The sequence below is a fragment of the Scleropages formosus genome, chromosome 23 (assembly GCF_900964775.1).
Source record: "Scleropages formosus chromosome 23, fSclFor1.1, whole genome shotgun sequence".
Taxonomy (NCBI): Eukaryota; Metazoa; Chordata; class Actinopteri; order Osteoglossiformes; family Osteoglossidae; genus Scleropages; species Scleropages formosus.
This window is the reverse complement of record NC_041828.1, coordinates 2,595,666-2,620,429: the sequence shown is the minus strand read 5'-3', so window position 1 is coordinate 2,620,429 and position 24,764 is coordinate 2,595,666. Positions and strand designations below refer to the sequence as shown.

General features: G+C 44.1%; 1 protein-coding gene across 4 annotated transcripts in view; it reads left to right on the top strand.

Moving 5' to 3' along the window:
* The window catches only part of col8a2 (collagen, type VIII, alpha 2), a 43,146-nt gene extending 20,729 nt beyond the window's left edge, over positions 1–22,417 (top strand). Inside the window, exons 2-4 of one of the 4 annotated variants that reach the window (XM_018759861.2) lie at positions 7,412–7,479; positions 8,731–8,915; positions 17,072–22,417. In XM_018759861.2, coding sequence (XP_018615377.1) covers positions 8,765–8,915; positions 17,072–18,987 — 2,067 coding nt within the window. In that variant the 5' untranslated portion in view covers positions 7,412–7,479; positions 8,731–8,764 and the 3' untranslated portion in view covers positions 18,988–22,417. Of the gene's footprint in view, positions 1–7,411; positions 7,480–8,730; positions 8,916–10,604; positions 10,651–17,071 lie in introns of those variants that run through there. The other 3 variants (XM_018759860.2, XM_018759862.2, XM_018759863.2) reach the window with 3 other exon arrangements.
* The last annotated feature ends 2,347 nt before the right edge of the window (positions 22,418–24,764 follow it).

Genomic DNA, 24,764 nt, shown 5'->3' with positions numbered 1-24,764 from the left:
GCTCTCTGGACACTGCTTTTTGGGAGAGCTCTTTGGCCCTGCATTTAACAAAATGTTTCCTTTCATGTTTTTATTTATCTATTCATTTATTTATTCATTCAGCAATTTTTCTTTTTGCTAAATTTATTCCCAGGGTGTCCTTAACTGTGGTAAATCTCAGTATGAGTCTGAAGTTTTGCTTCCTTTCTTCTTCGCCGTAAAGTCCTTTCGGTCTTCCATAATTCCCGGCCAAGCCCTCGCAAAGCGGGCTGCTGCATACAATAATTGGTGCCATCGATCATCCCAGCACTGCCTCCCAATTTACAGTTTATTCAGGCTGGTAGCCAGTTGACCTCCCCCCTTACCAGGGCAAGAAAGTACTTATTTATGCTTGAGATTGCTGGACGGAGGGGAGGGGGAAGTTTAACGATGGAAATTTGACGTTTCGTCAATTTTTTCGGCCATCTGCCATACCAACGCTCGGCCTGGTAGGACGGGGCTTACATTCGGGCCGAATAACACACAGTTTTTTTTTTTTTTTTTTTTTAAACTTAAGATGGGAGAATGTTTGGGCTGCCGAAGAAGGTGTCTTGCAGTTCTCGCTCTTTCAAACTACGATTACGAGGTTTAATACCACATTCTGAGCTGCTTAAAAATTGTAAGAAAATACAGTCCTCCGGTTGTACTTTTTTTCCTTCGTTTCCTAATCAGACAAAAGTCTGGAGGAAAAATAAGCTGACACACATGTTATTTTGTCTGGCTGCTTGGTGGCTGAGCTCGCCGGCTTTGCTGGTTCTTGGCAAATACAGTGGTGCAGGTGGGAAAAGGCTGGGAGAGGTGTAATTATCTCTCTATGCTTGTTGTCATTAAAACTTTTTTTTTTCCTGCCTGCTTTCTTCATTGCAGACAGCAACACATTTGGGTGTGGCCCAGACATTTTAGCCCCCCATTACCCATAAATTTGTTTTAATTTCTTTCTGTTTATGACAAGAGCAGATGTGAAAATGATTCCACCTGTGGCTGTGAAATAAATAATGTTATTTATTAGTCCAAGCACATTTAAATTTAAAGACCCATTCTGTAATTGGCCTGTCTTGGATTGACTTTTTCCCTTTACCTCTGCAGTATTTTACCATTCCACTGAGCACCCGTAAAAAAAGTAGAGTTATCATGGATGTCACCCTTAGCCAATTTTCCCATTATCAGAGTAATGTCTTGTCATTTTCTTTTTTCTCCCTCCATCCCCTCATAGGGCTAACTGTCCTACTTTTACATTTACATTTATTTATTTAGCAGATGCTTTTCTCCAAAGCGACTTCCAATGAACTCTATGTGGTGTTATCAGCCCACACACCTGATTCATCGTGGTGACTTACACTGCTAGATACACTACTTACAATGGGTCACTCATCCATACACACTTTTCCAACCATCCTGCTTTGCGTTATTGCAGCCAAAAACCAACTTCCCCTCACTCCTGCAGCCACGCTTCACCTGGCCATTATCTGAGATTTATCTCACCCGATCGTGTGTCTCGTCCCGGCTCATCTCATCTCCTTCCCTATCTTGGATGCAGCGTTGTGCAGCATGTTGGTTCGCCATGAAGCAGCGGAGCGGCGGGGCTCCCCCTTGTCCTGCAGGCCCACGCTCAGCAGAAGCAGTAATTGCTCAGGGTTTGCGGTTCAGTGCCGCCGTTCACCCGTGTTTGTTTAGCTACTGAAATGTGTAAAGTCACATTATTCATCTAAAGAGCAGTGCTCTGGGTGAATTCCATCTTCTGTAATCTGTTCTTAGAGTTAAGTATTCGAATGTGGACGATTTAAAATTTATTCTAAGCTGACTGAAGAAATGGAATATAAAAATTTTGTGTATCCTGAGAATTTTTTTTTTAAAAATTTAAAAGGTGTTAAAACAAAAATTTTGTGTAGTTTGTTCCTTAGGGTTAGGGTTAGGTCCCAGGTATTCTTTAAGTGTATATCTAGTCTTCTTTGGGAGTTTCCCAGACCATAACAATAGAGTCTATAATGTCACACTGGGAAGGTGAGAGGTTTGGTGCAGAAAGACAGCAGATCATCATATCCTCGGTGGACGTGTTAAGCAGTTAGGGCAGGCGGACTCCTTCTCTTTGCTCTTGACCTCAGACTTAACTCTGCTCCGCTTGCAGACCCCAACAGACATGAGTCGTGATGTGTCTTCATGCTGTCAGCAGTTCTTGGCACTGTCTAGGCAGACATTGATCAACACCTCCAGATCACACCTGCAGCTTCCTCTGTACCCAGTGCATATTCCTTTATCTCCCACCCCCTGCATCATCTTATACTTGTTCCACTTCCTTTTTTTTCAAATATTTGGTTTTTCTCTTCAAAGCTTCACTAAAATTTAGACTTGTGAATGCCACGAGTTATACATTCATCCATCATCAATAACTGCTGTTCCGATGAAGGGCTGTGGAGGTCCCGAGGCTACCCTGGAAACATAGAATATGAGGAAGCGCACACCCAGGACACCAGCCATAAGTTACAGAAGTAACTTTAATAAGTAAGATCACACATAATATTTTTTGTCATATGCCAAGCAAATGCACACACAAACACAGACAGTAGCATTGTATCATGTCACTGAGGTCTTTCACTGTAAGCCGGCCATTGGAACATCTCCCAGAATGTAGTGCAGTTCATTGGAATGCTCTCTTGTTCGGCCCCGGGAGCACAGATGGCACAGATCTCATTCCCCTCGCTATTTACATTAGCGTTTCACAACCTTTTTAGCACAGGGTGAAGACGAGGCTAGCGGTGTCCATTTACTGGCTCTGCGTCCTAAGAGCAACAATACATGGCAGTGTGTGGGAGCGGAGGGCGTGGCTCTATGGGCACCTGAAAGAACGGTGTATGTGATCTGTTGTAAGGCATGCCAATGCACCTGAAGTACTAAGGAAGATTTCTGAGTTCCCGAATTCCTATCCACCTCCATGATACACCAGCAGACGGGGCGTTTTTAATGAGGATATTAGTAGATTTGTAAGGGTTGCACTGAGGTGTGAACATTGTGCACATGTCGGTCACAGCTTTGGTCGCTTTGCTCGAAATGACATCAGACTTTGGGTGAAACAGCAGTGTTGCGAAACTAGAAAGGGTCTGGAAAGCAGAAATGTCAAATTTCATTTGAATGCCAAGAGAAATTAATGCAGGGTGGCAGGGTGGCAGGGTGACAGCGAGTAGCGCTGCCACCTCATAGCAGCTGGGTGATACGAGAGAACGTGTTTTCAATCCACACTCAGTCTGCGTGGAGTTTGCATGTACTCTTTGTGTCTGCGTGGGCTTCCTCCAGGTGCTCCTGTTTCCTCCCACAGTCCAAAGACATGCAGTTCAGGTGAACTGTGACTAAATTGCTCTTAGTGCAGTCCTGTCCAAGGTGTACCCCCCTCAGCCTTGCGCCCAGTCCTTCTGAGACTGGATCACCACGACACTGATCAGGACAAATGGTCACTGAAGATGGATGGATGGACGGATGGATGGATGGATGGATGGTAAATCTATGCATTTGCATGCAAGAGTCAGCTTTCTTTGCTTTTGTTGATATGGGTGTTGGTGATAAAGACCAGAATGGAAGAAGCAGTCTCAGGTGACTTCACAACACAACTCTGTCTTGTGTATTTCCCCTCCTACTGTAATGCCTATCGTTAACTTTCAAGTTTAATATACAGACCTCTGGCTACCCAGGGCCTGTGTACTAGACTCTTCTGTTTGGCAGGATTTGTGTAGAATGTCAGTTTCTTATCACCACACGTTCCTGTTATCATTGATGGATTAACACTAGTGACATTTGCATCTCTATCTCTGCATGAAGACTGTTGAAACATTTCCTTTTTTTTTTCTCTGACCCCCTCCAACCTGACGTTGGATGAGCAACAGCAAAATGGCGGTTTATTCCAACCCTGGAACAGGAAGGCATTTCATCCCATTCAGGGGATTTCACTAAGATTTCCTGGCTCTTATTAAAATATAATCCCACCCAGCTCTCAAACCCCATTAGAGGGTCAGTTTTCTCCTGCCAGTCAGCAGTGAGAGGGAAGGGAGGGGGATTATCACACGTCTTGGCCAATTTGTGGCTAGAAAACAAGAAAGACGAGCAGCAACATCATATCTAGAGTCAGCAGGGTGATGGGACCCCAACCTGTCCAGGGATTTGTTGACCAAAAGAAGGATTTAGTGAACTGGTCTTCCAGCCAGAGATTAGAGAATTAGCACCTTGGCCTTTGATGACCAAGTCTCGACTGGCCTGAATGTAGCATCACGTAATCTGTTGCTGGACCTTCACATTTAGCAATTCCATATTTTCCAGTTCCATGATTTTTGATTTTCTGTTTCCATGGTTCAGAGGCAGTGAGAAAAAGCAGCCATCGTGTTGTAAATTCTCATCTATATATTTATTTCTTATTTGTAAATATTTTCCAGTGCAAGTTGTTGTTCAGTTTCCATTCTGTTAAGGTTGAGAGCTGGGAAACTGAAAGATGGCAAAGAGATCCAGCTGACATTGTAATGAGATCTTGGCAGTGCGGGGAGTGTTTTCTTCACTCTTGCAGTACATGCAGTGAATTAAAGTGGCCACTTCTGAGAGACTGTGGATCTGTGGCTTCTTCTCAAGGTTCCTTAGATGACTGCTCCAAGGCAGGGATCATCTTCCCTCCACCCGTTTCCCTCTATCAGTTCTCAATGTTACCCCTCAGTCTAACTGTAGATCCAGGACGAAGGGTTGGGGAAATAAAAAAACAATGAGAGAGGGATAGAGAGTGGTGGCAATGACATTGTGAGACTGTGAGAGGGAATAGGAATAGTAGTTGCCGAATAGACGGGTTTCGGTCGTCTGCTCTGGCCTGGAAAAGAGTCATGAATGTGAAGCCAATGTATTTGGTGTCATACTTCTAAGTGGTCTATTATGAGTGAAGATCTACATCAGATTCACCGGTTAAATGCCATAGTTTAGAAGCCCTGAATCACTGTCTCCCATAAATCAATAATGCATCTTATTTAAAATAGAGGCCAGATCTTACCACCAGCGGATTTGACAACATGAATGAATCGTAAAAATATACGCTTTTCAAAATATTCAGCCCTCTTGTGTGACACTTTACGCTCATAATAATATGTAGTCCTGGAAGTGGCTCCTTTGACGGCTTATTTGTCAACCGGTCCGGCGCTATGAAACAGCTTTTCCTGTAGAGGTGATGCTTGGGATGCTGTGTTGGCATCGATGTCATGCCTGTCCTGGGTCCTAACAGCATTAAAAGGATCATTTGTTCATAATAAGTCCTTTAAATGTCAGAAACAAATGTAGGTGCAGTTTCTAAAAAAGAAGCCCCCTCTGTGGTCATTCCTCAGTCTTCAGCCTCTTAGAGAAGTGTCACCTCAGATCCTAGATTTGATTTAGCCTAGAGCCCCAGCAGCTCAGTTGCTTCACCACTGCAGCCATCCTAGTGGAGATGTTAGTCAGCTTCATGGGTCTAAGCTGAGGTAATTTATGAGTATCATCTGTTTCATACTTCATCTCCTGCTGGCCATTAACTGTGTTAAGTGTGGCTCTTTTTCAATGACCATGGCGAGGGGTGGTGGCTCGTTCGCTGGGGCAACCTAATTTTTATCATTTCTTTTCATTTTTAAAGCTGTATTCTTCGCTGTTTAGGATTTTGGCAGTTGTTACCACACAAGTCTTGATTTCTTTCCCCACTTTCTTCGGAAATCTGTTTTAAATAAACTCCAGCTGCTGTCTGCCAGCTAAGAGGCTTCCTTCTTCATTTTAGATGCAACATACCTTTCATTGTTTCTCTTTATTATTTTGCTGTGGTCAGCAGGCAGCAGCTTACTTACCGCAGTTTTAAAATTTGATTGTCTCACAGTTGTTTATGACTACCCATGTGGGTGTTGCATGCATGCCACCGCGGTTCAGAGAGCGAGTGCCGCGCTACGGGAGCTAACGGTTGGCCAGACAGATTGCGTGAGACATTTTAACGGCTTCACCCAGGCTTTTTTGGAGGGAAAACATTTGATAAACAGATTCAGAGAAACACGAGACATGTCTGACTTTGTGGGTAGACTGCTCACTGATGGATACGCTGTTAAGATCTAAACTACTTTCTCCCGGAAACCCGCAGCCCTCAGAAGCAGAACGAGGAACAGCAGGGGGTGTGTCAAAGAGCAAAAAAACTCGTGTTAGTTTGTTATTTAGTTTCTCAGAATTTTCTAAAGCCATGTCAGCCGCCATGTTTATTGTTGAAGTATTGTCACGTGTTCAGTATCTGAAGTTTTGGACGGAGGGCTAGTTTTGTCCTCAAAAACGACACGGGTCAAGTGTCCCCACTTGAGTCTTTGAATCCTATCGATCAAATGGAGACAGATTTAAGATGGCAACCGCAAGGTGATTTGCTCATCAAAGATTAAATTGGAAGGAATAAAAAGTCTAAAACAAGAACTGGGCTTGTCTCACACCCAGGTTTGAGCAGTGTGGTGGTTCTAGCTTCCAGCAAAAATAAGAGTAAAAATGAAAGTAACCAAAGAGAAGGGGAAGGGACGGGGGAATCACAACAGATCTGCAAAGGATTTTTTGCCTTCGTTTTCCCTCATGCTCAGGGGCCCGAGGACAGGATTCCAGGTCTCTGTTATTGGGTTGGTAGGGTCCCTATAATGTACCCCCCATGCCCTTAGAGCACACAAACACACACACACACACACACACACACTGAGCATGGTGAGCCCAGGTATAGCCTACACTTCAATTCAAACACATGCATCACTGTACATCCCAGTGCAGACTACCCAAGCACCCTCTCTTCTGGATGTCATGGTCTTTTGAAGAGACTGGCCCAGTCAAGTCTTAAAATTAGCTTCTAAACTAAAAGCTTCATAATTGCTTATCACTATAAAAATGGTGTGTTTTTAATTTCAGCTACTGATAGTTGCATCTGGAATAATAGTTTTAATATGAACAAATGTATTTCTTTATACCCCCTATCTTTAAAGAAATGAGGTATAATTAGGGCAGTACTCACAGTTGTAACCGCATGTATTGTAATGTGAGGTTTAACTACAAATGTGTTTCAGCCTCAGGTCACCGCTTCACACCAGCTGTACTTTAGTTCAGTATTTATCGAGGATCCAGCACCTTCCATAGTAATATTTCCTCAGTAGGTGTAATGAGCACATATTATTCTTCTGTGTCCTCTCCTTGCAGAAAATGAGGTTTTCATCTCATCTAGTACTGTCAGCCTTGCAATCCAAACCAAAAGTTAGTAACTCCAGGTATTAAATCGTAAAGTCAAAAGGAGAATCAGAAGGAATGCAGAGCTGAATGAGCATAACTCTGCAGCTCATCTGTGATTTCTGCAGGTGTTTGGTAGTGTATATCTGACCTTGGCAACTAATCTGCATGATCTTCTCAGGTTCAAGGGGAGGGAAATCCTCTGCAGCAGCAGCCAATAAGAGTACTTAACAGTCTCCCCATGTGAAGGTAATGGCAAGGGGTCCATCTGCTAGAAAAATCCTTTTGGGATTGTTTCCCACCGTTTTGCCTCGCCTCATTCCAGTGGGTTTCCAAAGCATGGAACTCTTTGGATCTTCTAAAGCCAAGCCCTTCCTGGACTGGGGTCGAGGGATGAGATAGGTTTGAGTGCCATCTACTGTTTGGTTGCAACAGCACTTGTCACACTTACTCAGGGTAAAGATACAAATGTTTGTTGGTGATGGAAGGGGAGGGTTAAACCTGAAACTTTGAAGAACAGATGAGGGTGGGTGTCAATCAAGCGAGTGTTTTACTTAATGAAGAGAGTGGGACGATACTTCCAGGTCCACGTGGATTTAGTAAACCCCTTAAAACCAGTTCTGGTCCTCACCTGTCATATGAGACCATGAGTTAACTGAGCACAGCAAAAAAACAGCAGGCACCCCCATGCACCTTATCAGGCCTGTGTAAATACATGATGTGGGTAACATAAGAATGGAATTATCATTCCATCAACAGAGGTCAATGGATCCAGGTGTCGGGGAGGGTAGGGAAAGTGTGGCTTGGCAATGCCCAGCATACAATATGAGCATCTGATAGCTATGCCATCCTGGAGGGAGGCTCTAAACTAACCCAGGTGGTCCAGTCAACATCACCAGTCTCCCAGCGCTTGTTTTTCTGGGCCCGTACTGTTACACGCTTGCTACCTCTTCCCTTGCACGGGAACGATTAGCAGCCTAGCTATTACTCTTTTTTCAGTAGAATAATCTCCCTTCAGGATAATAGCCCTTGACAAGTCCCTCCACTAACCCGTCATGAAGCCTTTTGTGCAGCATTTGGTGTGCCTCTGCAGTGATCCAGAGCTCAGTTCCACACCGCTGTGCCCCATGTGCAGCTGAAGCTGGAGTCAAAGGTCAAACCATTTGCTTATGCTACATAAGATCATCAGATTTTAACGCTGCTGGGGGAACTATCAGACGTGTTGATCCGCCTGCAGAAGTAATTCGTTCTGGAGCCCATCGTTATTATTAATCCATCTGGCAGGCATGAAAAGTTCCCCCAAACGCCAAAGGCTGTTGCATACATGATTTATGTGCTTTAGGTAAATCGCGGCTGAAATTGCATACACGTATTAATATTACGGTTAATGCAAGAGTGATATATGCTTAACGATGAATAATAATGGACATGAATATGAGATGTCATCATGATTTTGATTAATGATCCACGATTTCCTTCCTCTCTGCCCTAATACTCCAGGTTTGCCAACCCTGAATTCGCGAGGCTCTCAACCATGCTCCTGGTGTTTGTGTTTGTGCTGCTGCCGCTGCTAGGGAGCTCACGGGGTGGAGGATACCAACCTGTGCCTCAGATGAAGTACATGCAACCCATGATGAAGGGGCCAATTGGTCCTCCTTTCCGGGAAGGAAAGGGTCAGTATCTAGGTAAGTGTTTCTTGCTGTAGTCAGAAGGTCGTCTCATTTGCAAGCATATGATGATAATAATAGTGATGATGACTATGTGGAACCACGTGATGATAAGGTGGAAGCACATATGAAATGTAGCAGTGGCGTAAATACAAGTGCCTAAAGAGACAAAGGTACCGATTGGACCTGATCGCTTCCTACACCCCAGCAAGGGCACGGTGCTTGTCCACCTCTCGCCGTTTGTTAGTCCCGCTCATGAAAGATTCAAAATCAGATGTCAAAGTTCAGTCAGTTCTCAGTAAAAAAAAAAGTTTTAGCTTCAATGTGATAGAACGAACTCCCTCTGTCCCTCAGAGCTGCCGAATCCTTCCCAATATTCAAAAAGGGCCTCAAAACCTAATTCTTTCAGAGCTCCCTTCATAATGAGTCCAACAGCATCTGTTGTGGTCTGTGCACTTGCTCTTTGTATTCCCTGAGATGTGCATCACTTTGGAGAAAAGTGTCTGCTAAAGAAATAAATGTAAATGTACAAGAGGTCCTAAAGGGTCAAAGGCTTTGAGTACAAAGAATCCCAGTACAGCACCTGGGACGGGCACCAAAGCCATCAATTTGAGAGAAAGAGAAGGAGAGAGGATTACAGATGAACAACGAGAAGAATGAAATCCTTTGTTTGACCTTTTCCGTGCTGGATAGATTAATGATGAACATTATGGATGTTTTGCAGTGCTCATCAGGTAACAGTGGGGGGGAGGGAGCTGTGCTTGTGGTAGTGGTGGGGGGCCGGCCTGGGTCAGTTCCCAGGCATTTCTACATATATAGAGAGAGTGTGAGAGTGTATGCCTTTTCTTGTCACTTTTGAGGGTATCACTCGAGCACCCTGTTATTTCACCGTGTTCCATACCCTACTTTTTCCTCCTCATATGTGTCTGACACATTTGAGGAGGAAAAGTGGGGTGTGTGTATATATATATGTATACACACATATATATATATATACTCACGACCATGTTCACTAAACCAGCGGCAGAGGTTGCTTTACTCACCATTTGTGTCCCCTCAGTTTAATGAGTCAATGAAATGATTATAGCACTGGTTCCTATGGCAACTAAGGAGTCACCTCGTGGATCTACTGCTCGTGATGGTTTAATTGCTTCTGATATATAGTCTGATAGTGGTGGTACAGTGTCCTTGGGTTTGTCCCACCGGTTATAATTTACTCTGACAATAAAATGTATCTGATGTATTTTTCTAGATTACCAGCAAGTACTGGGACACATTTCATACATATAGTATTCAGTGCATATTGCATGAGATCGTGTGCATCAGTTTGGTCGAGAGCATCATCTAAGTTACTGTTTTATTTCTCAGCTGACATTTTTCAAACAAAATGACTTACAGCTCTGCTCATTTTAATGCTAGATACCTAACGAGGGCAATTTGGGTCAGTTATCTTCCTCAAGGGTACAGCCAGCAGGGCTTGAAACGCTGAGCTCCAAGTGGGACTCTCAGCCGTTGTGCCAGCCGCTCGCTTCTAAGTGGGAAGTGAATGGCGAATGGAGTCGAGGATGGGCCAGGAGCTCAGATGGAAGCATACAGACCCGTTGTTGGGTTTTCCTCCGGATGGAGGGAGGCTCAGAACAGGATGAGCGAGTGTGTGTGCCTGTTCCTCCCCGGCATACAAGGCCCGCTGACAAAGCCACGATTGCCCTCCAATCAGAGAGCCAAACAAGCACCGGACCTTCGGAAGCATCTGGTAGCTCTTAACAGTGTTTTTCTTTTCATGTACACTTGTCAGAATGAGGGTGTGTGTGTGTGAGCAGCGCATGTGTCTGAGAGTGTGTGCCTTTTCTTGTCACTTTTGAGGGTATCATTCAGGGGCCCTGTTATTTCACCGTGCTCCATACCCCACTTTTTCCTCCTGAGTATTAATATCAATCATTATTTCTCCAGTGCCTTTGTGCAAGGTGAATTTCAGTGTTAGGTTTATACAAAAAGCTGCTTACTATGATTTATCCATTTATGCAGAGGTGTAACTTTTACCGTATCAGTACAGGGTTAAGTACCTTGATCAAGGGAACAAGAGCAAGAGGTGGAATTTGAACCCAGATCCTTTGATTTTAAGGCCATGTAGGCGGGGCTTGTCATAGACCCCTCTTGTTGGAAACAGTCATCAAATGATCATGCAGTGACCTCTGTCTTGGCACAGTTCACTTCAACCCCCTCCATATGTCACTCACGGCAACAGACAAGGTGGCTGACACGGTGGCACAGCAAGTAGCGCTGCTCTCTTACAGCATCTGGGTGGTGCAAGAGGACGTGGGTTCGATCCCCACTCAATCTGTGTGGAGTCTGAATGTTCTCCTCATGTCTCTGTGGGTTTCCTATGGGTGCTCTGGTTTCCTCTCACAGTCCAAAGACATACTGTTCAGGTTCCCCCATAGTGTGTGAGTGACAGAGAAAGTGTGTGTGTATGTGTGTTCTACCGATGTATGGAAGAGTGACCCATTGTAAGTAGTGTATCTAGCAGTGTAAGTCACCTTGGTGAATAAGGTGTGTGGGCTGTAAGTTCACCTTCTGCAACGGTGGAACCTGTGTTGGCTGAGCTTCTGGATCTTTCTCCCTTGGTTTTATTTCATAATCTGTGCAGCTTGTTTATGTCTTGTTTTTGGGAAAGCATGTCAGGGCCAATTTGCCGCCACATTCCTCGATTTTGCGGTAGGTGAGGTCATCGGCATCACAATGGGGAAGGCTGGTACGATGGGGCGCAGTCGGCCTTTACAAACACGCTCGACGAACAAGTTCCTGCTAGGAGTACAGAATCCCCCCCCCCGACCCAAGTCGACAACACCGAGCAAGTGTTACATTGCGAAGTCCAAACATGTGCATGTCTCTACCTCCCCCTACTGGACTCAGAGATACATTGCATATGAGCTAAACATTATTTCCGCTTTTGTTTGTTTAAGCACATTATGCGGCTCCTCAGTTACTTTGTGGCTCCACACTGCTCATGTTTTACCATTGCATCTTAATTGTAAAAAATTACTTTGATGAGCAAGAATTAGATGATGCAGGCTGTGAAACAATATCCTGCTTTGTCTTGAGGAAAGGTTCATTCGAAGCAATTCAAATCCAATCCGAAATCGATGGAATGAACTGAGATTAATGCTTTTTCTCATGCAGGATTTCTGGAGGTGGTTTTTAACTTTGTTTTAATATGCAATGGAATAAATGACACGACGAGACCCAAAGCTGCAGATTATAGCCAGAAGAGGTTGGCTTCTGTTGCGCCCTATAGCGGAATAATTAACTTGGGTAAATGCACTTGAGAGGATGCTCATGCTGTAACTGTGAATAAATGAGAGAATAAGAATGCGACGGGCACATCAGTTTTTGTTTTGCATGTCAGAAATGCCACTGTATTGCTGAGGAATATGACTAATTTATTAAAAGTGCAGAATTTCTGCATAAACACCTGGGAAAACGTGCAGAGGCCAGATTTTTTTTTCTCTCCTTAAGGTGCAGTTGGAGGACCTTGTGCGAGTTTTTTATTGTGTGAAGAGGTTAGTGGGAATGTCAGATGGTTAGGAGGGATGTGACATAGTTTGTGGTCATGTGACAGGGTTACTGAGGATGGGAGATGGATAGCAGTCATGAATGATGGATGATGGTCATGTGAAAGAGTCAGTGCGGATATCCATGTCCATCGTGCCACGGGTGCTGCTCTGTCAGCAGTGCTCCGTCGATTTGGATGGAATTTACCAGATGGCCTGGCATAGCTGCCTGTCGAGAACATTCTGGATCTCTCGCAGATTAACACAGGATTACAGCGCACTTCTGACAGGTACACCGCTGGGGGGCCTTTCAGAGTCATATCATTAACGCAGGAACTTTACCACGTCCATCTGTTGAGCGCCATGCAGACCGTTAACTGCAAATGCCTGCTGAGCAAGGGGTTCTCAGTGCTTCAGCAGGACTTCACGGGGAGAATCCATAATCTATACCCACTTATTTGACGAGACACATTTTACCATAACTCCGTACTTCCCAAGGACTTTCTTTTAAAGATATGAATTATTCTAAAAATGTAGTGGAAATCAGATTGCTATCTTCTCACCCATTTCCAGAATGTTGTTGAGATAGGTACACGGAATCCACAAAATTAAGTACATTAAAAGTGTGTATTTATTCTTATAGTGTAGAACCTCCAGTCCTGGGTGTGTCCTCTCCAGGCTTACACCCTGTGTTGCCGGGTTAGGCTCCGGCTCGCCATGACCCCGCTTGGGATAAGCGGCTTAAGACAATCTATGTGTGTAAAACCTAAATAAAGACAAGTGATACACAACAATCAGTGCAATACACACACACACACACACATTTTCTGAAACACTTGTCCCATACAGGGTCGCGGGGAACCGGAGCCTAACCTGGCAGCTCAGGGCGTAAGGCTGGAGGGGGAGGGGATACACCCAGGACGGGACACCAGTCCGTCACAAGGCACCCCAAGTGGGACTTGAACCCCAGACCCACCGAAGAGCAGGACCCGGTCCAACCCACTGCGCCACTGCGCCCCCCCCGTCAGTGCAATACAGTGCATTTATATTATGACTTCATTAGAGATGAAAGTAAGAAGTGCAGTTGATACTGTAATTTGATAGACACAATACTGATGCAATACTGGTATATTTATTACAATATGGCTGTATTTCTGGGAGTGCACTCATGAGCACTGGATCCCTGTAGACATGTCATTTTGGGGTTCTTTGCTTGTCTCAGAGGTCTGGTGTTCTGCACTGATGACCTCTGAGGAATTTCTGGTTTTGTAAATTGCTATGAGGAGGCGAGTCAGGGGCTGAAGTTCTGTGGAAGGTCTGACCCATGGATATCATATGGCACTCATGGACAAAGGTCCTCGAGAGGTCCTCGAGTTTTTCTGTGGCTGTTAAGTTTATACTGTAAGTTTACTGTTGACTGAAGTTCTCTGGGTGTAATCGGGTTGTTCCATTAGGGTCCAGGCTCATAAAGAAGAAATGGTTCTCTATTAATTGGTCATCATCATCATCTTTATTGTCATCATCCCCATTCACTCAGTATCACTAATTTCTTGTCCTAATGAAGGGTCATGGGGGTCCAGAGCCTATCCTAAGCAGAGGGCAATAGTCTAGGCAAGGTACACCCTGGACGGGACACCAGTCACAGGTTAGACACACACACACACACACACACACACACACACACACACACACTACAGTCAGTTTGGAGTCTGGTCCATTTGAAATACATGTCTTTTGACTAATTATAATAATCATAATCATAATGACAGAATAATACTTATTTTTAACTTTGTTTCCATTTTCATATAGTGCATTAGTGAAGCTGGCTGGGTCTTCTCAAGCCTCATGTTCGAAAAGTAAAAGCAGAATAAATACATGAAAGGATATAATCCTGGTAAACATTTGTGGTCATATGTAGGCAAAGAATCAAGATGAATAAAAAAACACTCATATAAATGTGATCCAACTTTCAGCTGAACATTTAATGCAGCTGTGTGACATTCTTTGCATTTCTGGTAGCTGGTGTAGCAGCATAGTCCTACCATGTGCTTTATATATGACAAAGAAAGCAGCTGGCCGTGAAGCCGTGTTAGTGCACAGCAGTTAGATTTACAGGTGTGACTTTACCCGAGGAACAATGATTCCATTGTCAGGCGAATTAAGAGGAAAAAAAAAAAGCTTCTGTGATACAAACTTCCCAGGGATAGCTAACCTGAGACACATCAGGGAGACGTGATCTGCCGCATGAGATGTGTGAAGCTGAGCCATCTGCAGCAAATTCCCCTATGCACTCTGCCGGCCATGATCTGTCTGCTTGAGAGCCATCCCTACCGGAAATTAAACTTTTGGAGCTGTCTTTTTCCTCCTTCCTTTATTAATTTTTTATTTATCTTTCATCTCACCGAAGAGGGGTTGTGTATTAGCTGATCGGGCGGGGGGGGCAAGTAAAGAAGGTTCTAGGGATCGGGAATTTGAAGACGGTGGTAGTGCACAGGGTCATGGGTTCAGAAAGGCCAAGATTCTTCAAGGAATTCTGGCTCAGGGAGCCTCATTCCTGTAGAGTGGGATGCCAAACTTCAGCAAAGGGGTGTGAGAAACCAGTGTGAAGGGGTAGTGGAGGTGTGCAGTGAATCCAGAAATAAACAGTAGACCTCGGTTATGTCCAGATGGATGAGCGCTGTTCCTCCTAACATCAGAAGACCAAACAGTCAAAACTTTCGAATCATCTATCCAGTCCTCAGTGACTTGAGATTTTGTGAAAATTCCCGTGATGCATTTCTTCACTCCAGTATTACTGCCATTCACGTATTCATTTCATCGAGTCTACCCACAGAATGTAATTTTGCAGCATTACATTCATAACATAACATAGATGTTACACTCCATGCGTATATTACAACGGCTATGGACAAAGACCCAGTCCGACCAACATCTCCTTGAAGCCACAGAGAACAACATTCAGCCTTGCCAATGAATATATCTCCATAACCCGAGACCAAGAAGCTTAACTCCTTCCCTTCCCAACACAGCTACAGGGTACCAACATGAGTACTTCATTGAGACTGTCAAGTGGGTACCTCCTTTCATCGGTGTTTCATTGAATTAGGCCCACAAAATCTCCACAAGGCTCAACAGTGCAGTCTGGCGTCCCAGACCCACTCCCCTCCACACACATGTTAGATGCCCTTCACCCTCAACAAATACCACAACTCTCCAAGCTCAATTACCTCAGTTAAATGATACATACCTTTAAACGCACCACCTATTATGTCGCTCACTGTGGGATATACCTCTGGCATTTAGCTTTGGTGTAATTACAGAAGCTACATAACATGGATTGGCTTAGAAGTGACTAGTATGTCATACGTCTATAAATAATGACTAATATGTCATAACCGAAGTCGTCTTCTTAATCCTGTAGTTCAATGTGTCTTATCGTTTGTGCTGGGTGCTCACGTGAAGGAGACAAAGAGCAAAGCAGGTACAATAGTAGCATAAGAACCTGTACTTAACATTAGTGGCTGCAGGTAGTGTAATACTCAGAGTTGTCACCCTACAATCGAAGGACCCAGGTTTGGATCCGTGCTCCTGCTGTCATACCCTTCATCATGGTACTTAACCTTGAATTGATATAGTAAAAACTGCTTTGCTCTCTGAAAGGGGAAATTACTGTACTGACTTAGACATGACACCGTAAGTCATCAGTTAAATTAGATATTAATTAGATATTAATAACATCAGAAGGTTTGAGTCTATGCTCCTTCAGCCTTGACCTATTTTACTTTATGTGAATTACAATGGTATCTGGAAATGAGTATAACTAAGATATATGAACTTCTGGTAAGGGTTTATAGTGTGTCATAAAAGTGTGATAAGGGGCAAGGTTTCCCCATGAGTGAAACAGGTAGTTTGGGTTGCTGTCTGCAGTGGGGGTGTGGTGGAGTGCAGCATGTCTCCCTCAAGCATCACAGTAAATATCATTATTGTCATTACTGGAATTCCACAGCGGTCAAACGTCATAGTGGAGCTCACAGCTCTCCTTGGATCCCAGTTCTAACGTTATGAAATAACTGACATAACTGCGCAACCAAGAATTTTTTTTCACTTCATCAAATGCATTTTTTTTGTGCAAAGAAGATTATTCACTTCTTACATTGCCGTATGACCCTTATCTCATAAAACAGTATTTTACCGGATTCCGGAGTCATCCAAAAATTGAGGTTTGAATTAATGTCAATTATAATTGATTCAGAGGGGGGCGCAGTGGCGCAGTGGGTTGGACCGGGTCCTGCTCTCCAGTGGGTCTGGGGTTCGAGTCGTGCTTGGGGTGCCTTGCGACAGACTGGCGTCCCGTCCTGGGTGTGTCCCTTCCCCCTCCAGCCTTACGCCCTGTGTTGCCGGGTAGGCTCCAGTTCCCCGCGACCCCGTATGGGACAAGCGGCTCAGAAAATGTGTGTGTGTGTGTGTGTGTGTGTGTGTGTGTGTGTGTGTGTAATTGATTCATATGTCCCTTAATTATGAAATGTCAGAATGTATAAATGTCAGATATCATGTTCTGAAACAGGTGAATGCTTAGTTAATCATTGACAGCAGGACTTATGTTTCCCCCTGCTTTCATTGCAGATGTTCCACCCATGGTAGAGGTGAAAGGAGAGCCTGGCCCACAAGGTAAACCCGGTCCTCGAGGGCCACCGGGTCCCCCAGGACTTCCAGGGAAGCCAGGCATTGGTAAACCAGGGCTGAATGGTCAGCCTGGCCCCCAGGGCCCTCCCGGATTCTCTGTAATTGGGAAGCCAGGCCTTCCAGGCCTTCCAGGAAAGCAGGGGCCAAAGGGCATATCTGGAGACAAGGGTGAACATGGCTTACAAGGGGAGCCTGGCCCAAGGGGGTTACAGGGGCAACCGGGCCTTCCTGGTCCAGCAGGCCTGTCGCTGAATGGTAAACCAGGCCTCCCGGGCACTAGGGGCCCCCCAGGTTCCAGGGGAGAACCGGGACCAAAAGGGGTGCCAGGTGCTCCTGGAGAGCGTGGGCTGAAGGGAGAGAATGGGAATGGAATTCCAGGACCTCCTGGACCGAGGGGACCTAATGGCTTGAGAGGAGCTACAGGCCCTCCTGGTATCCCTGGCGTGGGGAAACCAGGACTAAATGGGGTACCTGGGCCAGTCGGAACAAAAGGTGAGCAAGGACTTCCCGGAGACCAAGGACAACCAGGAGAACCAGGCCCCCCCGGACTACAAGGTCAACCAGGACCAATGGGAGTAGGAAAACCTGGGGTAGATGGCCTGCCTGGAGTGCCAGGCTCCACTGGACCAAAAGGAGAGCCAGGGTTGAGAGGAGCACCCGGATTTCCAGGGGCCCCTGGCTATGGAAAACCAGGTTTAGCTGGACAGAAGGGTGACCGTGGACCTTCTGGGTTACCAGGAGCCCCCGGGGAGAAAGGGGAGCCTGGGATGGATGGACAACCAGGAGAGATTGGCTTAAATGGACAGCCGGGACCCCCAGGAATTCAGGGCCCTATGGGTCTCCCAGGTAAGCATGGGATGCCAGGTTTGAAAGGAGAAGCTGGCCCTGTGGGGCCCCCTGGAGTACCAGGGATTAGGGGAGATCAGGGTCCCAGTGGACTCACAGGAAAGGCGGGTGTCCCAGGAGAAAGGGGTTTGCCTGGTCCCAGCGGAGCAATAGGGAAGCCAGGTCCTAAAGGAGAACCAGGACATGTAGGTCTGCCTGGGAACCCAGGACTAACAGGTGTACCAGGACAAAAGGGGGAACCAGGTATCCTAGGGCCACCAGGGCCTCGAGGGCAGTCAGGAATTCCAGGTCTCCAGGGCCCCTCAGGGCCTATGGGACCACAGGGCATTCCAGGGTTAAAGGGAGAACCTGGTGTGCCGGGACCCCCAGGAGTGGGCTTGAAGGGGAACCAAGGAGTCCCTGGGCCACAGGGTCCACCTGGGAAACCAGGACCTGCTGGGTTGAATGGTGTCCCAGGGCCCCCAGGTCCACCAGGTCCACCTGGATTACCAGGAGCCATCATCAATGGAGAAACGCAGGTCGCTGGGCTTCATGGGACTGACATCGGTGGGGATACAGTTCCAGAAGGCAAGAATGGGAGCCCCCAATTTGGACGTGGCGTGCTCTCTGCTACAGTGGCTCCAGCCTTCACCGCAATCCTGACCACGCCTTTCCCACCCTCTGGCATGCCCATAAAGTTCGACAGGACCCTCCACAATGGGCAGAATGCTTATAACCCTGCCACAGGCATCTTCACCAGCCCACTCCCTGGTGTCTACTACTTCTCCTACCATGTGCATGTAAAGGGGACCAGCCTCTGGGTGGCACTGTACAAGAACAATGTGCCTGCCACATATACCTACGACGAGTACAAGAAAGGGTACATGGACCAGGCGTCAGGCAGCGCTGTGCTGGAGCTCAAAGAGAATGACCAGGTGTGGGTCCAGATGCCCTCCGACCAGGCTAACGGGCTCTACTCTACCGAGTACATCCACTCCTCTTTCTCAGGATTCCTGCTGTGCCCCACATAACGCCACCCTCCCAGCCCTGCTTCCAGTGCCGCAACCATCAGCCATAAAACACCCACAGCGTAAAGTGACTTTTATGAATGAAAGAAAGAAAACAATTCAGAGCAGGGGAGGAATTCTTCATACCGAGTCCATTATTCTCTCCCTTTTTCAGTGTTGGCTTTGACTTTTGTTTTCCAGCATTGGTTTTGTTTTCTAGCTTGTATTATTATTATTATTGTTATAATTATTGGTTTTTGCTGTTGTTCTTTTTTTTGGACAACATTGATATTTTTGTTGCTTTAGGTAAATCCAGCTGAATCAGACAACTGAGGACCTTGTTTTGCGATATGCATGTGACCGCTCGCAGATGTACCCATGTGACTGCACATCGCCTGACCTTTGACTCCTTTAGAACCATATGATCACAACTTGAGGGCTAAAAAAAAAATAAATAACAGCAATACATTTTATTAACTGCAGTCAAAAACATTTGACCAACCCAGTGTCTCTGTCCTCCATCTGTACATTATAATTTCGTGTATGTTACAAATTTGCACACATAAATACAATTAACATTAGAAAAACAGACCCAGTCTTTACACCATTGTGTTTTTTTCAGTATATTATATGCATTTTTGGTCATTCCAAGATTGCATTCTGGGATAGGTCTTGATTACAAATACACATTTGGGATGTATTTATAAGGTATTTAAAGGCCGTTGGCCTGATGTCACAGTAACTAGTCTGACAATGCTGGACGCTGAAAGTTGTGATTACTGTATAGTACTTGACTTCAATGCTTTTTTCATCATCGCAAGTATAAAGGCAGCAGAACTCACCACAGTACCATTGTATGCAATGTAACCCAGCCTAATTTTTTGAAGTCACAAATGACATTTAGATGCTACATTGCAAGCAATACTTTAATAAATGCATACATGAACCAGTAAATATGGATTATCTAATGGGTTGATCATATTTATTCTGATTAGTGACCTTCTTTCCCACCATTGTTCTGATTTTTCTTTTAAGTATTATTTTTTTTTGTACTGTAAAGCGCATTCCTTTCTGACCCATGTACTGTAAGTCTGGACAGATAAATCATTATTTATTGCCTTTTTTAAAAAAAAAAAAAATTTAAGATCCGTTGCTGCCTTCCCAATCATTCAGGCAATGGGAACATGTTGGGTACCTACAAAGTCACTTGTCATTACAACAACTTCCTGTTTGCAGAAGACACACCATCCATTGGCTATTTTGACAACAACCTTAACCTCAATCTTAACGGTATTTCTTCTGAAATATTATAGCTGAGCACTGCCTGTGAACGCAGTAGCTGTGTGCACAGATTTCTCAGCCCATCTGATTGCTGTCTTCGGTGTCTTGAACCATGAGCCCAGTTCTGGAGCAGGTCAGACTTTCAAGAGATAATGCCAAGATGGAATGCAAGGTACACAGCAGGTTCTGCCCATGTCACACTTGTGAAGCCTGGGTCCTAATGTAGTGTAACTCAGATTTGCTCTGCAGCAAGACGCAGGCAGCCCTGCGCCTGCTTCTTGTTTGTGTCTTGCATCTGGGTTCGGGTTCGATCCTGCGTCTGTCAGCAAAGTGGATTTGGACAAACCCTGGACTCTCTGTAATGGGTCTATTGTGTTAGAGCGGACCTATCGTTGTTCTGCAAAATACTGAGGACATATTTAATGAGTCCATTATGCGTCAGTCTAGAAAAATAATCATAATTGTACTATTTAGGGTTGGGATCGTAGTTAACCAACCCGTAACACTTAACTGACCCAAGAATCTTAATTAATTAGAAGCACCTAAATAAAAACATATGTGTGTGTTTCAGGGTAGTTACCCTTAAAGGAAAATTTACAACCAATGAACAGAAACGGAGATCCCCAGGCAGCCCAGAAGCATTGCACTGAACCTGAATTGCCCGTGTTCCCCTTCACCGCGGTCAAGTAACTACAGGAATTAGGAAAGGTCATTGGAGAGTCCCTCAGGAAGCTAATGTTCCATTTTCAGTCCATTTGCAACAGGGAAGCTGAGCAGATCTTGAGATGCTCGTTAGATGGACCGTACATCAGGATACCCTTCACATCAACATGACCGTTTGGCAAACCCCAAGCATGGATGATCTGATCCAAGAGGTTCCTTAGCCTGGAGTAAGGAGTACAGAACAAAACTGTGCAGAGGGATTTTAAGCAAGAAAAGGGTGGAGTGGCAGAGTGAGGTAAATAAGGGAGGTGTCTACTATAAACTTCATGGCACAAAATTGCTAGAATAAGAGGAAGTCATGAGCACAGGTAAACACCACGTTAAAACACGGGACGTGGAATTGTAGCTGAGCTGAGCAAATGTGGAGAGGAACATTTGGGATAGCAGAGGATTGATCGCCTCCTCTCCCCAGACCTACCCCGATTTCTCCTTCATTCGATACCCTCACACGTCTTCCGGGTTGTGTCCTCTTTCCTTCGCATGGTCGTTGGTCTTATACTGTGTGACCTTCACGCAAACCAGCACTTACCGAATCCTGTAAGGTTGCAAAAATAGGGAAGAAGAAGAAAAAAAAAGATCTGGCAGCTACATCTTACAGCATGAATTATCAAAGCAAGAAGAACCGGACTGCGGTTCTCTGATTAGTCTGAACCAGCTCTTCCATTCAGATGAGTGGAAGTCATGAGGAACAGCTGTTTTACTAAAAGATGTAAACTTTTTGAAAATGATGGTGATGATAATAATGATATAAAAATGCTCAGTATTAGGTGCATGTGTTACAAACCCCAGTGACCTTCCCTGCCAGAGCCTCTCCTGCCACCTGACACCTGTTTCCAGGAGTCCCTCCAAAAGGGAAGCTGGCTGTAGAAGCTCCTTGAAGAATCTTGTTTGCTATTGCTGTTTTTAGTCTGTGATTCTTTTTTAGAACATTTCATAACTTTCACTGTAAATGAGGAGCCGATCCATATCTGGATTCACCTTTAACTCACTTGTACGAGTTATTAAAGTGTCATTTTTATTATAGCCATGTCACTGCGCTTCCTGCTTAGTATCGGCTGTATCCCGAACCTTCCTCTTGTCGATATGAATGTGCGTTTTGCCTCGGAGATCGTTCCGCTCGTAACAATAGGCTGGTTAGGGTCACGAACTTCTACACTCACAAAACACCTCAAGGAAAAGACCGTTCGAAGGTGCATCTTGCTCATGAATGAACTGTAGACGAAGGCCCTTGTAGCCAACCTGCGGAAATAGCAGCGCTGGATCGCGCCTGCATTATCATATCTGCAGGCTGGGTTATTTCAGGATGACCTTCACCATTCGCACACTTGTTTATGGGCAGGCTAAAAACGGTCTGCCAGCTCACCTCAAGAGAAGAGGATTTTTTATTTTTTTTTGGTGCAAGGAAAGAACATTCTAGAAAAGTTCTGCTATACTTTGGAAGGACCCGTTAAACCAGTTTCACTAAGAAATAAATGCAAAAAATTTGACTGAAGACAGCTGAAGTCAACAAATCGGGCTGGATTCCCAGGATTATCAATCCCATAATTTCCTGTTTTGAACAGATGTATCCACCAATCATTTATATTGTTTTAAACTATAATATGAAATATCAGCGTTTGCTCGGTGATTTCAAGAGAAACATATTCCTTTGGGAAAATGTTCATCTGCCTGTAGATGGATTCTACTTTTTCCCTGAGAACATTGTAATTTCCACTTAATTACAGTTAAATATTTCACGAGGCAGCCATGTGTTTTTTTTCTTTTTTTCTTTAAAGTGACCAAAAACACCCTTGCAAAAAGGCTGATGGTGTAACAGAGCCACTGCCATACAGACAGTATTTATATTCAGTTTTTGCACTGTCTCCTCTTTTCCTTTGCCCGTCTATTTCCCTCCGCCTCTTGCATTGAGCATCAAATGTGTAATTAAAACTGTTGTGAATCTCCTTGACAAAGCAGGGCTTCTTCTTGTTGTGTACCTTAAACCTTTTTTGTCGTCGTCTTTTCAAATATGAAGTGGCAATACTGCATTTCCACGTTGGCTCCTTTTTTCTTTCTTTCTTTTTTAATGACCAACATAACCAAATGCAGTGTTGAATTGTTGCATTCTTTGCCACAGATGTGCACAAGGAAAGGAGACAAAAAAGCCCCAACACACAACACAACAGCGATGATCTCTTGATTATTGAAGAAATTTATAAAAAGGTAATTTAAGTGCCTGCTTAGGCTTTAAGGGATTTTTTTTTTGATATACAAAATGAAGTGGCTGTTCCCATTTTGCACATGAGATGAAATAAAGGCTTATTTATACACTTGTGGTAAGTTAACAGGAATACCCAGAATGACCACCGAACCCAGAAGATAAATACAGTATTTAACAACAATGACAAGTACAGTGCATTTACAGTTATTAGTTAGCACTATAGCATTGTTTGTGAAGTGAAGGATAATCGTTGTGTACATTATTTTTTTTTTCCCATTTTTGTGTTTCATGTACCATGTATCAAACTATAGTTTTTTTTTCTTTGTCAATGCTCGTTACATACACTGTATGTAATAGATTCTGGGTATAAATGCACTCTTGTTTGATTGAAGATGTTTTGTCTGTTTATACTAAATCTAAAGAAGTTGATAGTATTGATACAACATCAATAAATACTTTCTGGTATGACTGGGTGTTTTAATGTGCTTTCTTTATACACAATGGTACTGTATGTAGTGAATCGATATACTGATGCTAATTTTAACCGCTTGAGGAACATTTAAAGCTTTGCAACAGTCGATTTTTACTTAAGCTATGTTTAGGGTACGGTGTTGTATTGAATACTGGTGTTGAAGCGTGTTACATACATAGAAAGGAGCTGTTAACAGGAGAGTTAAAGCACTAGAAAATAAGGAAAAAGGGGAAAATGTGATTCTGATCTTTGATAGTAGAGGACAGAATGACTCTCAACGTGGATTCCACACACCTGGGGGGTTTGTACCTGGTGCTCTAGGTGAGGAAAACCGGCGGTGCTGTGTAATATACTCTGCTCTGTGCTCCGGATCCTGCTGGAGCTGGTTGGGATCACTCATTATTGACATTATCATTGTTTATCTGTTTTGTCCAAGGCACCTTACAGAGATATAGAGTCACCTTTACAGTGATTTACCTGTTCATACGTAAGTAGGATTCAAACCAAGGACCTTCAGATTACAGACATTTATACCATTTTAAAGGAGTAAAGGTGAGTGTGGGGGGTATTTCTTAAATTTTTAAAAATAATTTTAAATATTGTGCTCATCACAGTGTAATATACAGTTTGTGAAAGTGACAGGTGAGGGATGTTCATTTTAATGAGTGTGAGTTTTAAGAACTTTCTTATGGGAATTTTTGTGAAGTCAAAGCCTAGAGTGCAGGAACATGACATGTAAGTAGATTTAAGATGCACAATGTTTCATGATCAAATGGTGGGTCTGGAGAAATTACACACATCCACTATCATCCTCATCGTGCCCAAATAATGTGACCTGTGCCAAACCAGTCGAAAATTTTTGATATGATCTTTCAACCTGGTTCCGATTTTGAAAAACACATTAAACATGGCCTAGTTATGGTATTAGAGCACTTTTAACTTTAAAATGCATCTTTATTAAAATTTTTATTTCACAAATATAATCTATTAAAATGTTAATAGTTTTGTTGAAAAAGTCAGTTTCCTCAGAACTTAAAAAAACAAAAAAAAAACCTTGTTTTTGTCTCCTATCAAGACATACAGACTTGTTTTTGTTGTTAATAATAGTTGATTTGTTACTTACAG